The sequence below is a fragment of the Centruroides sculpturatus genome, unplaced genomic scaffold, assembly GCF_000671375.1.
Source record: "Centruroides sculpturatus isolate CEXI.00-Female unplaced genomic scaffold, Cexi_2.0 scaffold44, whole genome shotgun sequence".
Lineage (NCBI taxonomy): Eukaryota > Metazoa > Arthropoda > Arachnida > Scorpiones > Buthidae > Centruroides > Centruroides sculpturatus.
The window spans coordinates 658,745-675,222 of NW_019384307.1; the positions used below are offsets into that span (position 1 = coordinate 658,745).

The 16,478-nt window shown below is 28.6% G+C and overlaps 1 protein-coding gene across 1 annotated transcript; it reads right to left on the reverse strand.

The window, feature by feature from the left end:
- Nucleotides 1-1,794: 1,794 nt before the first annotated feature.
- On the reverse strand, nt 1,795-6,925 carry LOC111619558. Its single transcript, XM_023361309.1, has 2 exons — nt 6,792-6,925; nt 1,795-4,096 (listed from the first exon to the last, which is right to left on the reverse strand). Exon 2 carries the CDS (start codon nt 4,088-4,090, stop codon nt 1,889-1,891), a length of 2,202 nt encoding a protein of 733 aa, XP_023217077.1. The 5' UTR covers nt 4,091-4,096; nt 6,792-6,925; the 3' UTR covers nt 1,795-1,888.
- Between the last annotated feature and the right edge of the window lie 9,553 nt (nt 6,926-16,478).

Consider the following 16,478-nt stretch of genomic DNA (forward strand, 5'->3'; position numbering starts at 1 on the left):
TTATTAAAAACGTCATATTTTTAATTATAAAATGTCAAAAAGCTTAATTTTGAGGTTAGGGGATGGGTTTGTAAAAAACAACGCTAATGGAGTAAAATTGTCATTAAGTCCGACCCTATTCGAGATGTGACACGACTTTATCTCCCCACCCCATCGACCTTTAACCACCAAAATTTAATAGATACAAACCTGATACAAACCTACCTGCAAAATTTCAGAAATTATCGATAAAAGACAAGAATTATTAAGCTTTAAAGAGGTTGAGCAAAATCGTGGCACCCCACACTAACAACATATAAGCAGGAAAAAAAACCGAATGTTTTTGCATTTCTCGACGTTTCAAAAATGTAAAAATCTTTGGGATAATTTTTTTGACCGATCGCCATACTTTCCCTCTGTTATATATAACAGTCGGGAAAGTAAAAACACCAAGCTTTGGTGCCATTGTTTCATAGAATTTCGTGCTCAAATTTGTCAGCGAAGTTTTCAGTTTTGTTTTTAGATAGTACTCGACACTTTTCGCATTAAAGATAGATTGATGCCGACATTTCTCACTCGCATAATGGGTGTTCTTGAGTCATTAAGAAACTCAGATAATTTTGAAGAATAATATAAATAGAAACAGAATGAATCAAATAAATCATGGGAAAATTGGCAAATGTGCTTGAAATGCCTTACTCTATCCCGTTAATCGGTAATGTCACTTGCACTCAAGGCCCTAGATTATATTCTAGGACCTTGACTTGCACTAGCTGTGGTTTATGCCATTCCATACGAGATCTGTTCTTCTAATTTCTCCATTAGTCATTAATTTCTAATAATAAAATTTCGTACAAAAGTGACACGTTTCTACAGCCAAATTAATTATAATGTAAGAATAGTTCTCTATTTTTGGCAATTCGTTGGTTATTTGTTATTTCTGTTCTTATCGCATTCTTTTACAAACGAAAACCATGCATCGATTATTTAAAAAATGCCGGTTGTGGTAAAATATGCGGTATTTTTTTTAATGAACATATGACTTCAATGAACAAGTTTAGCGGAACACTCGAACAATGCGTTCGAGTGTTCCGCTAAACCCATATTTTACGGTATTCAGAACCGTGGCAATGCATTGGCACTTGAAGGAGTGACTAAAAAAACGAACGCATTGCTAAGGGCTCCAAAAACATTTCTACGGCTCTGACTGCATTGAAACATTTGTAGAATGATTTGATTCACGAGGCAACAGTGCACTCGCAAATTACATCGCAAAGTTACATCGCAAATTTATTTTGTCATTATATTTAATAGACGTGCTTGAATCAACTTCGCTTGGCAGACACTAAAGCCAGTCTTTCAGATCGGATGACGAGAGAAGAGCCAGAATCAGGTTAATTTATTCACGAAAATTTCTGAGCCGACACGAACTCAAACCCACAGCTGCAGATTTATAGTCTTGTCCATCCGTCTGCTAATTAAATTCTGTTAGAATCGAACAATGATTAAAGAACGAGCGACGAAATTTCAACTCTGATCTACTCGTGAAATATCCCGAAGATTTGGATCTATTACTCTGTTAACATTTTTGAAAATTACTTTTCATATTTTCTTTACTGTTTAATTTACTTTTTAAATGTTACTTTTTATTTTTTACACTTATTGGGGATCACTTGATAACGAAAATCCTTATCATAGATCTTTGAGAAGATACAATTATTATACAATATACACTATTAAGTAAAATGAAATGTATTTTTTGTTGGGAAACAGCAATTGCAAATATTAAATATATTTTTTAAGTTATTTATTTGTCAACTTGTACAACTCATCTAACTACTGTAGATTAGACAATACAGCCTAATATCCCTTAGTTATATATTTAAAATTTTAATAATTAAAGATAATTTCAGTTTTTTATAACTCTTCTTTCCACTAATTTATGTTTCTTGTCTTTTAACTGATTCAATCCAACCATAAGACAATCAACGAATGATTCTTCAATACCCTCTTCTATTACTGCTAAAGCCATTTGCCATTTGTACAACTCGGTCATTTTTTCCCCGTAGGTCGTATTTTCCTTAAAATTTACCGGCATTTCTACTCTCTTTTTTGCTTTTAATTTTCGCCCAATTTCTATTTTTAAGGGAGGTAAACCGGTAGAATCGAACTTCATTGAAGCTGAAAGTGGATTTCCGGGATTTTCTTCTGCAGTTGGTGTGATTATAGAAACATTTTCAGTTTCCTCCTTCATTTCTGATTGTTTTTTAGACCTTTCATCATCGCTTACAGGATGTTCTTGAGATTTCTGAGATCTGTGATCCTTATGATGCTTCGTTCCAACAGAAAATCTTTGAGATTTCTGAGATCTGTCATCTTTGTAATGCTTCGTTCCAACAGAAAACTCTTCAGATTTCTGAGATATGTAATCTGTAAAAGTTACAGCATCGAATGGATTTTTCTGTATCATAGGAACTTTAATCTTTTCTGTGTCGATTTTAACGAAAGTATGTTGAGATTTTGAAGGAACCACTACTACCGTTGGAATTTCACTAATTCTATGATTGTATGAAAATTCATCTATGGTTTCTCCTGGTTGAATCATTTCTAACGAAGGTGACATGAAAATGAGAGATTGTAAGTTTGTGCAATTATCATCTGATTCTTCGTCGAGATATTTTGCATCTGGAGGCAATATAATAACCATTGGCTGTTCGGATGGAGATAAAGATTCGGCGATTTTTTCAGCAATTTTACTCCATTTCTTTTGCGTTGGATCTTCGATGGTTAAACGTTGAAATTCTTTTGGTGGAGGAGCTATTAAAACTGTCGTATCATTATCTAAAATTTGTTGATTTTGTTGGACTTCTGTTGCTGGTATAGCAACGACAGTGGGTTTCTTTCTATTTTTAGATAAATCGAGAATTTTATCGATTGGGAAAATTACGCTCGATTGCCTTCCAGCAGTTACAGGAAAGATTTCAGTGTCTTGTGCAGATTCATCATTCGGAGAAGGCATCAGAACTATATTAGTATCTTTCCTGGATACGGGTTTCAATAAGTCTTTAATGGAAGAAGAAACTAAATTTAAAGCTTTCTCTTCTGGAGAAATTTGACTAACTTCGAATTTTGTAGATTGTTGGCATTTTTCTGAATCAGCTGGTTCAATCTTTATGGTTACAGATGGTATGTTTTTGCTTTTAGTTCCATAAATTGAAGGAACCGTTTCGTTACTAATTTTCAGAATATTTTCTCCTATGCGATAAAATGGCGTGGAGTGTTTCGACAGAGGCAAGACGGATAATTTTGAGGATTTCTGAAACATTGCCTCTTTCCTTTTTACAATGTCATCAACAGTATTTTGTAAATGTTCTTCAGATGACGATGTAGAATTGTTTACGTTATATTTTCTTTCTAAAGGTACTTTTGGAGGCAATTTTGGCTTTCTTCGTTTGAAAATGTTGGGTTTTTCTACATTAATTTTATTCACATTCTGAAATGAACGTAACGTATCAGTGGTTGGTATAACATTGATACTATCGTCATAAGAGCAATCATTCCATCCCTGTTCCTTTAGTGATGATGTATATTCATTTATGGGATTAAATTCCATAATAATATCTTTATTTGATGATGGCATGGAATAATGCTTTTCTTTTTTAGTGATTTCTGAGTCGGGTAAATGTTTATTTCGTTTAACTCCCCCCTTTTCGTTTTCTTCGCATAGTAATTTTTTTAAAACTAGGAGCAGCTCTTGTAATAACTTCTGATTCGTTTTATCATCTAAATTGTTATTTAAAAGGCACGAACCAATATTTTTTATCATCATTAAATTCGATATTTTTGAATTATCCGAAATTTCGAAGTTGTTTTCTTTTAATTTTCTTGTTTTAGGGGAGAAATGCAATCGATCTGCATCAAGATTCAGTTCTTTTTCTAAAAACTCTAAACTCGAAGTAAGTGAAAAACTTTCTGAATTCTCGCAGTCTGCTGCCGAGTTTCTGATTTTGCCACGTGAAGATGGAACATTAAATTTAACTAAGTGCTCGGACTTTTGATTTACTTTTTCATTAAGACATTTGTTTAATGAATCTTCGTCAAATGTTTCCATTTTTACCTATAAGAAATTAATTTTCAAAACTTAAAATCAAGTGCTGTTTCTAGTAATGGAATATGCAAATCGGAATAGTCTTATATAAAATTTTAACAAATGAATTAATTTCTAAATATTATAACTGTTAACAAAACATATATAAGTTAATTTATTCCATTTTAATTACAGCAAAGAGAATTTAAACTTATTAATAGCAAATTTTAATTTAAAGACTAAATTTAATATGTCAATCGTATACAGATACCACTTAAATATACCTATCTTATTTGTAAAATTTAACAATTAACTTCAAATCCTCTTAAATTAATATTAAATTAATATAAGAATAAAAGTATTAGACAATAAGACTTCCATTATAAGTAACTCCTATTGTCTAATTGGAGTTACTTATAATCATGAATTCGGCCATCATGAATTCGGCCAGGCTTACAATGAGGAATGGTGAGGAACGATCTGGTTCCTCAACATATCCAGATGTGATGGAGACCTAGAGTGGAAAGCTAGTAAGTATCTTTTCAGCGTCAGTCATCTATAACAATATAACTTTAAGTATAAATAATAAGATAAAGAATGTCAAGAAACCTAATTGTAGAAATTTGGATTCGAATCCGATCTAGAATTTTACGACTTCTTCATCCTTGCCAAAAGGTTAATTTTTGCACACTGCAACGTACCTAGATCTTAACCGGTGTTCCTCAAATTTGCCTCGAGTGTTCTACAGAAAAAGGCTTTAAGGTTTTTATTCCAATGTACTATATATTACTTTATTCGTAGGCAATTCCATATTTCTATTTTATTCAATATAATAAAATTTATTGCTTTATTGTTTCGTCAGAATAGTAAACATAAAACTGCTTATCGATTTTTGAATATATTGATGCTAATGCTCCGTGTAATAAAAAGTGTATGAATGGTTTCCTGCGACCTCAGAAAGGTCGAGAACCACTGACCTAAATATTACTTTTTACATTTATTAAGGATCATTTGATAGCGAGAATCCTTGTCATAAACCTTCAAGAAGATGCAATTATTATATAATATACAACGTGATCAATGATCATAATTAAAGAGTAGATGTTCAGAGTTCTATGTAGAAAGAAATAAATATATACCAAAAATATGGAATATTTCTAATAAAATACCTTAACAATTGATCTAATTCATTAATATTCACTTTTTCTCATAGTTTCTCTCGGTTGAGCCTGCGTATTGTAACAATAAATTTTTATAAGATATATTTTAAAAATCGTAAGAAATCCGTCACTTTTATAGAAGACATTACAGAATCATTTCTTGTTCTATGAAAACCTAAACCAGGTGATTTCATTCGATATTTAAACGTATTAGTGGTCATTCCAGTTAATTATATAAAATTTAAGCTGTAACGAGTTGTGGAAACAATTTTCTCTTATTAAAAATAATGTTTCTTTAAAAATGTTATCCCTGAAATCAAAATATCAAACCGACAGAAAAAAATGAAATTTTAACAAATACATTTTGATTTTTACATGAAAATATTTTACTCGAAATTTAAAAATCTGTCGCGCTTACGTGTAAAATTATATTTCTAATGAATTCACTGTTAAATAAAAATTAAAAAAAAAAAATATCAGCAACGAGTTGCTTAACTTTCCCGGCAACATTTAAACTGCGTGTGTGGCGCCATCTTCTACGTTATTTTGTTATTAAAAATTTTTATATTTTTAATTATTTATAAAATGACAAAAAGCTTAATTTTCGGGGTAAGGATGGGTTTTATAAAAAAATTCTAAATGTTAATAACGAGTAAAATCATCATTAAGTCCGACCCTACTGGAGATAACACACGATCCCCTTTATCTCCCAGCTCCCTCGACCTTTAACCACCAAAATTTAATAACATCAATCCCTCTAATACACAAACCTCCCTGCCAAATTTTAGAAATTTTCGACAAAAAGCACACGAGTTATTAAACTTCAAAGAGGATGAATAGAACCGTGCTCCCCCACACAGTAACACACACACACACACACACACATATATATATATATAACCCGAATTTTTTGCATTTCTCGACGTTTCAAAATCCCCAAATTCAAAAATGTAAAAATCTGGGGACCATTTTTTCACCAATCGCCATACTTTCCTTCTGTTATAAATAACAGAGCCTAGAAAGTAAAAAATAATAAAATAATGATTTTTTTCCTTAATTCAGCATAGTGATAGCAAAAAGTATTTAACTGAAAATAAATATCCAGATAGCCATATCTACACCTATTTAATGACGTTGACAAATGGAAATTCATAATACTCTTTTTTTTTTTCTATCTTTCAAATCAATAAAAATTTATCTTCTAGGCAAATTTTACTTTGAATTGTAGCAATTTCAATAATAAATAAAATTCGACGATTATATTTTTAATACAATTTTCCTTAAAATAATTTATGAAAAATTGGAATAATTTCTATTGTAAAATTATTAATTCTAAATCAATTGTACTACAAATTTAATAAGCTTATCTTTAAATTCTGTTATCTTTTCTGGAAATTTGTTTCTAGGAAAGAATGAAATTAGTAAAAAATTTCTTAAAAATTTGATGAATAATAAATGAAATTTTTCAATTTTAACCATACGAAAAGATACAAATCAAAAGATAAAAATCTAACCTTTAATAGTTAAATCTCATAATAATTTAACAAAATCACTGAGAATCTTACCTGTACACTTTGTGTTTAGATGTTAACCAAGTGTTGTTTAACTCTTCTTTTGGACATAATCTTTTCGATTTAAATTATTAAGGATATTTTTGTCCTTCCATAGAAATACACGAAAATTATTTATAGAATTAATATTGTTGGTCGCATTAATAATTAAATTTATTGTTAATTTATTTCGTAAATGGTAAATAAATGAATGAGTCAAAAAGCAGGGATCAATAAAAAAAATATAATGGTTATAAATGTAAAAATACAATAAATAATTCACATTAATGATTGAAATAATAAAGTCGATTTAAAAAAAATGAACTTAAAACCTATTAAAATTTTTTCTTCTTTTCTACTAAAGTTAATACAGTATTTCTATATGTAGGATATTTATAGAATATTCTATAATTTATAAAATATTCGAAACTTTTAATATGTTCGGAGATAAAATCTGTAGATAATAAAACAAAATTTAAAAAAAAAACAGTTAAAGTTAAATGAAATTTTATACGTAAAGAGCCATTACTTATAAAATTTCATTTGTCATTAAGCATTTTTATTTACGAATTTTATCTCTGAATGCATTAGCAGTTTCGATTCTTCTGTAAATATTTTTTATATACAAATATTAATATTTAGTAATTTTTTTAAAATACTCTTTCTGCCTTTTTTGGGCCTTTTTTTCAGGCCTAAATGGCAGTAAATGGGCCCTTTTTTCAGGACTACTCGGCTTTCTTTTAAGATTCGGTGACATTTTCGAATGAAAGAAAATTTTTCACTAACTATTTAGTAATTTTTTTAAAATACTCTTTCTGCCTTTTTTGGGCCTTTTTTTCAGGCCTAAATGGCAGTAAATGGGCCCTTTTTTCAGGACTACTCGGCTTTCTTTTAAGATTCGGTGACATTTTCGAATGAAAGAAAATTTTTCACTAACATCTTAATAATTTGGTGTAATTTGTCATAAAACAAATTAAGGTATTCTCCATTTCGTAATTAATATAATCTTTCTCTATAAAGAGGCCTTTCTATGTAAGCCTTATACTCTAAGAGATGTTCGAGATAAAAATTGATATAATCTAATTTTAAAATATGTAGGTCTAATCAATGTGAGCATTTATATATTACTTACAGGAGATAATTAATGGATTTAAACAAAAGTTTAGTTCATAAATTAGCCTACATAGACTACTTTTTAATGGGATTTACATTGTTTGACATAAATTATTTTAAGAAAGAAATAATAATCATTTAAAATTCTCCCACAGTATGTTAAAATAATTTATTGACATGTTATTTAAATAAACAACATATTTATATGTATAAAACGCGCTGTTTGTATTTGATAATCAACGATTTAAAAAATATAATTATTATATTAATATATAAAAATAATTTTAATGAGTTCGTTTAACTCAATAAAAAACAAAATGGTGTTTTGAGGTCGCTGCCTTCTGTTTATCCACTGTCGAAAGCTCGAAAGTAACAGCGATCTTTAATACGTGTATACAATGTATTTAACATAATTTCTTATTTATAATTACAATTTCGTTATAAGATTTTTAAGTATTGTATATACGGTTGTAATTGAATGGAAATCTCAATTACAAATTGCAAAAATTCGTGTTAAAAAAAGTTACTTAATATTTTTTCAAATTATCCATGGTGAGCTTCAATACTATTCAGAAAACAGTTTCCTTCAAGGATCATAAAATTTCCTTCCATTCCTCTGGCATGAGTTCTATTGACTCAAACAGTTTTCTTGTTTAAAGTTTATTCGGCTTTGGATAAAGAAAATAAAAATCATTAATCCGCATTAGATGCGGTAGTTGAAGTTCCTTCCATTTTTAAAAAGAAAATTGAAACTGCCATTCCTTTCGAAAAACAGAAGGGAGAAACACAAATTCAACGTTAGAAATAAAGCGAATATAAATGTATTTTTTTTAAACTCGCCATTTATATTCACAGTATTTAATACTTACGGATACATTAAATCGTTATTGGTTTTCTCCTCTTGTCTTTGTGGTCGTCGGATGATATTAAAGTGAAGGTTTTAGCTTTCACATTGATCGTAGATAGATAAATATTCAGAATAAATATGACACATTTTACTCTTTCAATGTAAACATTTCATTCCGATTATTAAATATTCCGGGAATAAAATAAAGATTTATATTCGGTGAAGTAACAGATTTGTCTGTATTCATCATTTATCAACCATCCATTGACTCATATATATATATAGTATGGCCTACACACGTGTGTGCATTAATGAACATTTGAATTTGAATCACAGTATAGAATAATCAAAAAGAAATCTTTCTATTTATCAACTATAGGAATAACATTATTTCACATTCGTAGAAAGTAAAATAAAAGTGTTCAATTTGTTTATGTAAACAAAGAAGTAAACTACACCAATAAAATAATATTTATATTAAGTTTTGATCGTGATTTTCGATCATAAATGATAAATATGGATGCCAATAATATACTGTACTTGCAGCAGAAAAAAAATGTCGAATAGAATATCATTGGAATTTAAATACAGTATACTAAAAAATTATACTGTATAAGTGTGTATAGTCTTTTAGAAGCATCAGTGGCGCATTATAGCTTCATAAGACCTAGGCAAATTTGAATTAGGGGCCCCATATACAGTGTTGACTTCAGACATTTTTGTCTTCGAGGGAATTATTTGGAAGAAATATTTTATAAAAAATTTTTTTCGGGCCTCCTGCTGGTGGGGCCCACAGGCAATTGCCTTTTTTTGCTCGTAGGATAACGCGCCACTGAGAAGCATCAAGCTTTTCAAATCCCCGAAAAAATTATATTAATAAATTAACAATATTTTATGCAATTTTCTTTTTTACTAAAAGAAAAATAATGTTTAATTATTAAATAATAATAATAAATAAAAGAATAGAATAATATAAAAATGTGAGGGAAGATAAAATAGCACGGGACAGAAATAGTGTTTAAATAAAAAATATTTTTTATATTCAATACGAATAAACGTTATTCAGGTTTTATTAAACCACGAAAATTTACATATTATCTGTTTCCAAAAGTACTAAATGTAATGTAATTTAATTGGGCTGCAATTTGTAAAAACTGTAGACATATAAATTCCCGTTGTCCTCCGTCTGTTTGTCTGTTCTCCCTTAATCTCGAGAACGGAGTTAGATTAATGAAAATCGAGACCAGATATGGAAAGATTAAGGAAAGGAGGCCCTAATTAACTATATACGAACTTCCGACACAAACCGGAAGTCACATTATTTCAATTCAAAACTTTTCCCCTATAAGAAGTTAGATAGTAAGAAGTAGACGGCATAACTCAGTTGCTAACAGGAAAAGTATAATGTACAGGGGCAAGACACTACTAATTTGAGGTGGAGAGCATATATTTTAATAAATTAAGTACAGCCAATTAAATTATTTGAATTTGACCATGATAACGGAGATAACGAAATACATTCTCAATGTACCAGTATTTCGTTATTCCGAAAATGAAAATATCTTAAACATCTAATTCTAAATATAGAATATATAACAAATAATTTACTTATCATACATATATTGATACTTTTGTTGGAAGCTCTTCTGTATCACGTAACTTATTCCCAGAAGTACAGTACATCCAATATAAAAAAATGAAAGGAAATTGAAGAGGACTTATTCTGTAGGAGGTTGACACAGACTAAAATGAATGAATTAATGAATCGTAGAAATAGTCAATTCATTATTACGCAAATAAACAATACGATACATACAGTGGCGCGTTATCCCTCAGAGGGCCCCAAATCAATCGTTAATAAATTCATTGCTGTAGTAAGAATATCGAAATTTAAAACTGGCTCCATATCTGGGGTCCCTAGATTGCCGGTGTGGTGCAGGCAAAGCGCAGAACTTAATTAAAACCCTCCAGAGGTAACGTTAAAAAATAAACGAGGATACCGAGGAATTTCCCCCCAAAAAATGTCTGAAGTCAACACTGTACATTGGGGCTCCCTAATTCAAATTTACTAGGGCCTCACGAACGTATAACGCGCCACTGGATACATACTTCAGTTTGACCTATATTATAAAACCGAATATTTTCTGGATACGTACTGAAGTATTTTATTTCTTTCTAGTAAATTTCAATACAATTTAAGAAGTAAATAACTTCGATTCACTTTTCCATCTTAAAATCGAAAAAATTAAAGAAACTGATAACAATTTAATATTTAATTTGTCATTCTCTTATCTTCCAGACTTTGATATCTTTTATCCTAAATCGAAAAGAAAATATATTGTGTTACTTGATACTGATAAGCGTAAAGAATAATCAATAAAGTATAATTTAAGTTAAAGTCTAAGCATTTGATAATTTAAAATTAAAAAAAAATGAAGAGAAAACTGATGCTTTCGTTTAGTAATTATACCGTAAGCACTGTCGTAACTTACACACAAGTTATAAAGTGTTAATTATATTTTATTATTTTATTACTTAATTAACTAAAAGTTACAGAATAATCATGAATAATGATTGATTTAGGGAATTAAAATTCCTAACGCAACAATATATAAGGGTCGTATTGTTTATACTTAACTTACCTTTAAAGTTATAAATATATCCCATTTATAACTACTGAAAAATTATAAATTTTTAATGAATAAATAATTATAAATTCACGGAACAATTTGGAGACTGTTCGGTAATCGGGAGCAAATTTATGTATAAGAGGACTAAGTGTTTAAGTGGTACTTAATCCGCTTATAAATTTGCAACCGTGTGTAAATAACAGGCAAAATACGGTTTATAAAAAGTTTAAACAATATTAATTTTCAATTTATTTACATAAAATATCTATAGAACATTCAACTATATTGTTATTTTTTCCATTTTGCGAGTGTAGAATAAAATCTGTAGTAGGAAAATTTAACTTTTAATCGCGTGTACCTAAAATAGGTGTGACAAGGGCAATGTGTTGTATATATAACGGATCAATCGTATCTAGACAATATCTTATAAACAAGCCGGTCGCATGGAAAGACACGCCAGCATCAACAGATTCGGAAACGATCGTTCTGATACGAAATACTATTAAGGAAATAAAATAATTGAATCGTTTAATAGGAAATTTAATCGAATATCGCTTCGTATATTATTTTCAATCGTTTTCTACCTTTTCACTAGCTTTTATGGTAAAAAAATTTCACTAACCGACCAAACTTTAACGATTTAAATCCATGATGTAGTTAATAAATCAAGTTTTAATATAATAGAAAAATTTCTAATTAAATCTAAAATACGATGCTTATCGTACTGATATTTTCCGCTAAAAATGCGTAAGTTATCGAGCCATTAAGTGTTTAAAATAAGAGAAAAAGCAATCGATAACAGAAACTGTTCTGTAAATTTATCAGTCCATTGAACTGAGTTTAACATTCTTATTTATTACTTCACTTGACTTTAAAGAATATTTTCGTTAAGAAGAAAAGAAAATATATCTTTAAGTTTGACAAGGTTATTTAGAATAAAGCTAGTGATGTACGAACTTACTATTTTAAGACGAAATCAGATATGGTTACTGTTTAATAACACAACTTTGTGATCGAATTTCCATCTCGATGATGTTATAGAAACTAAATTATTTAATTATTTTAAAATTACTTTTGGATTTACGTCATGGAGAAGTCATTATGTTTACACAAGCGTAAATAATTACGCTCCACTACATCCTAATTCTTTCTGAATATGCCCACACCAGTCAAAATTTCATGATGGAAACTCTGTCGTGACAATTCTTTTAAATTTTTTCTCTTTTTAAATGCTTTAATTTTAAAATAATTTAAGATTTATTCGGTAAAGTTGACATTATTATAAATAATTACGCGTCATTCTCAATTACACCATTACCATAGCTAATTCCTTACTTAAATAATAAATAATAAACAAGAATAAGCGATATCATTAGTAATTAATTCATAAAATATTAGACCTATTGTTCTGTCTAGTTGTATCTATTATTATATCATGATGAAATTTCATATACAGACATTTAATATTAGTGAAGGGAGTAAATACGATCAATATTGATATTTGTTGTCATAAATAGAAATATGAAGATAAACTAATTAAAACTTTTAAGAAATTGAATACGCGACTTTATTGTAGGAAGTCCTATAATAGTCCTATAATAGAGCCTTTATGATAGCTTTTATCATAGGATTTCCTTCAAATTTCAGTTGTGCATTTGATTTATATTAGAATTACTTAAGAATATCGAGTATTAAATTATTAAGCTCCTGTTTTAGAGAGGAGGAAAAGATCCAATTTCGAACGATTCACACTCATTTCTCAGAAAATTATGGCTTCAAATTCATGTTATGTTTATATATATTCTATTAAATTCTATAAAATATTAAGAATAAGCATATTTTTTCTATTTTTTCTTAGAGAGAATAATTTATTATGTAGTATTTTATTTGCCAATTTGAAGTTCGCTCTTACAGATACTTTTACATTGTAAATTGCAGAGTTAGCAGTAATCATCATGAAAATTTCGATTCGATTATTTTATTTTAAATTATAATTTAAGAGGAAAAAAGAGGAAATTATCGCCAATAAAAAAAATACAGATTGTTAGTTTTTCAATTTATAAAGTGAAAATATTTTCAAATAAGAACAAGATACCAATTAAGTGTTTCGTATTCGAATATTTTATACAGGAATTTCCTAAGAGGTTTTAAAAAAATTTGTTTAAAAAACAAAAATTCTTTTAGAAAAAATTCATTTAGAATTCTAAATAAATTTTTCGAGGAGAATTCCTCAATTTCTTTAAAATTCATTTATTAAAAAAAAAAAAAAAAAATATTANAAACAAAATCTTAAAATTCTTTACGAAATAACACACAAAGATATTCGCTTTACAAAATTCTATTAATTAGTAAGTGATTTCTGTGAAGCTGAAATTTCGTTGTATCTGTCACTTTATGTAGGCAATGCAGTATATCTTATTTTATATTTTATTCGAAATTTTTCTGACGAATACACGTAGATAAATATTGCATACGTCAAGGAGCACTACGGTCATGTTTTTTTCAGGTATTCAAACAAGGAAGTTTCTAGATTAACACTGATCATTTTGATCACTTTTTTCCCTTTTCCGTACCGTAATATTATTTGTTTTTTACTAGTTTCTTTAATATAGGTTGATCATACGTGTCCTTTTTTTTTCTCCCGTCGTTTTAGTACAACTTTTTTCACTTTTGTCTGTCTTTTTGAAGATCAAAAACTTAGTTCTAGTTTGTATATTAAACACGTTGTATTTCGAATTCGCGATTTGTTAGAAAATGTTTATTCTACGTTGATAAGTGTCATGAATTTGAAGTGAATACAGGATATAAATTTACATAGGCTGGTTTTCGAGATGAAGTGTCCTCGTAATTTATAATCTACCTGCTAACGGAACAACTTCGACTGTAGAAATTAAACTAATTCGCTACACATAAAGCACAACGAGAATTAATTGATTAATTTGTTTAGTTTCTTTTTTTTTTTCTTTAACCTTAATAGCGTGTGACGGAAGCGAATTTTGTTGCTTATGACATGCATCAAACTAGTTACAACTTTGTTACCGTATCTTTAAATCTATATTAAAGTAGCCTGGTCTGCTGTTAAGTATCGTCTATCTTTCGTTAATTAAAATGAAATTTCGATATTTGAAATGATATGACTATATTGTATATAAGTAAACAATTCCGTCACGTTGTGAAATTTATACAGTGGAAGATCCAGAAATCATTACAAGATGCACCCCTTGTAATGATTTCTGGTGCAGGAAGAAAATAACACATTAAAATTGTTTATTACCTAAAGTACTCGGCTTTGTTCGGGAAAAAACTTCCTTAGAGGATGCAGCTATACCCTGCGAACCTCTAAATTTGTCATTGATTATGCATAAACTTTACTGCTCTTGTTGAAAACATGAAGACGAGACTTTAAACTATTAGAACATATCTTTGTTTCAGAGATTAAAGTAAATTTAAAAAATTAACTTTACTATGAACTCCAAATTAAATCTATTCGGATTCTCACCATACTACTGGAAAAGAAATGGCATGAAATATAACTTTTACAGATGAAATTCGACAATTCGATCAATGAGCACTAATAAAGATAACAATAGCCAAACATTTGATGAAACTGAATGAGAAAAAAAGCAACGTAACTGACAGATGGATCAAAATATAAAGGATCTCTAATTCCAAGATTAATAATTTGATAAAATTAGTCGTTTATTAGCTTCTGTAAAAAGAATATTTTCACTTATAGGTTTAAATATTTCCTGTTGTTAAAAGAGAAGTCGAGATTAAATATTGAAGCCTCCGAATACAATGTTAATTATAAAACAAAACTGAGACTTACAATGTTGATAAGTATTATCATAAAATTTCCAGTGACTAGAACTTAGAATTCATCTGAAAAATATACCTGCTTTGATTTTTCTACGTAAAACTAACTATTGAATTATATATCGTATTGTAATAAAAATATCACTTTTTCGTTACTACATTTTTGAAAATAAAATCTTTCAGAGAAATTTACGTATTCTTTTTTATGCCATCAAATCAATATCAGTAATAATATACTAACAAATTGTTAATAATGCCCAATTATATTACTGTATTTCTATATTCTCGTCTATCAGGCATTTATCAGCTACGGCTTCTCTATACCGTTTTAGTATCAAGAAATTGTCAGCCTAAAAAACAGAAAAAAGTTTTTTAAATTAATAATTCGCTTCTTACTACTATAAATTCATTCAAAACAGATAACGAATTAACTGAAATACAGAAATAAAAATTACGTTTTAATACATAAAAACAAAGTTAAATATTTATTTCAATCGTCATCAAATCATAAATTTCTTATTTTTACATATGTTTTACGAGTTAGATCATAAAATCTTAACATTTCTGCATGGTTACTATTTTATTCAACTCATAAATTTACAATTTATCAGGCTCAACAGGCCCTTTAGATCTGCATTAGAGGCCCGAGTCAAGAGAGAAATTTAATCGTTTTTATAACAAACACAATATGAAAATATTATAAATTAACGTTTAATATTTTTGTTTTATTGATTTTATATTATGGATTTAGGAAGAGGCCCTCCCACACATTTATGTCTACTATTATGCAGACCCATACATTCCTATTGTCTGCCCGTCTGTCTTTCGTTAATCTCGAGAATAGTGTTAGATAGATAAAAATCGAAACCAGATATTAAAAACCCCGATTAAATACCAAAATATTTCACTTATTAAAAATTTAATTCCATATTTTAAAAGATTATACAAATAAAACATTACCCGATCTATTGATAATCAAGAGTATGGAACTAATTATAAAAGGCCCTATAAATTATATCTCGAATATTTTTATACGTATTAAATGTAATATATTAAAGAATATATGTAAAATATTTCTTTTTTTTAACATTATTTATACTGTTTCAGCTAGAGAAAATCAATTTAAATTAAAGAAAAAAATATATATATATACTACTAAATTCCGATCATTCGACTCGTCCTTGTTACATGTATTATACAATTGTTACAATGAGACTTCACTCGTAATGTTTCTTTCTTTCTTTCTTTATCTCCTAGACAATAAAAGCAATCATTATTATTTTTTTTATGTTCTTT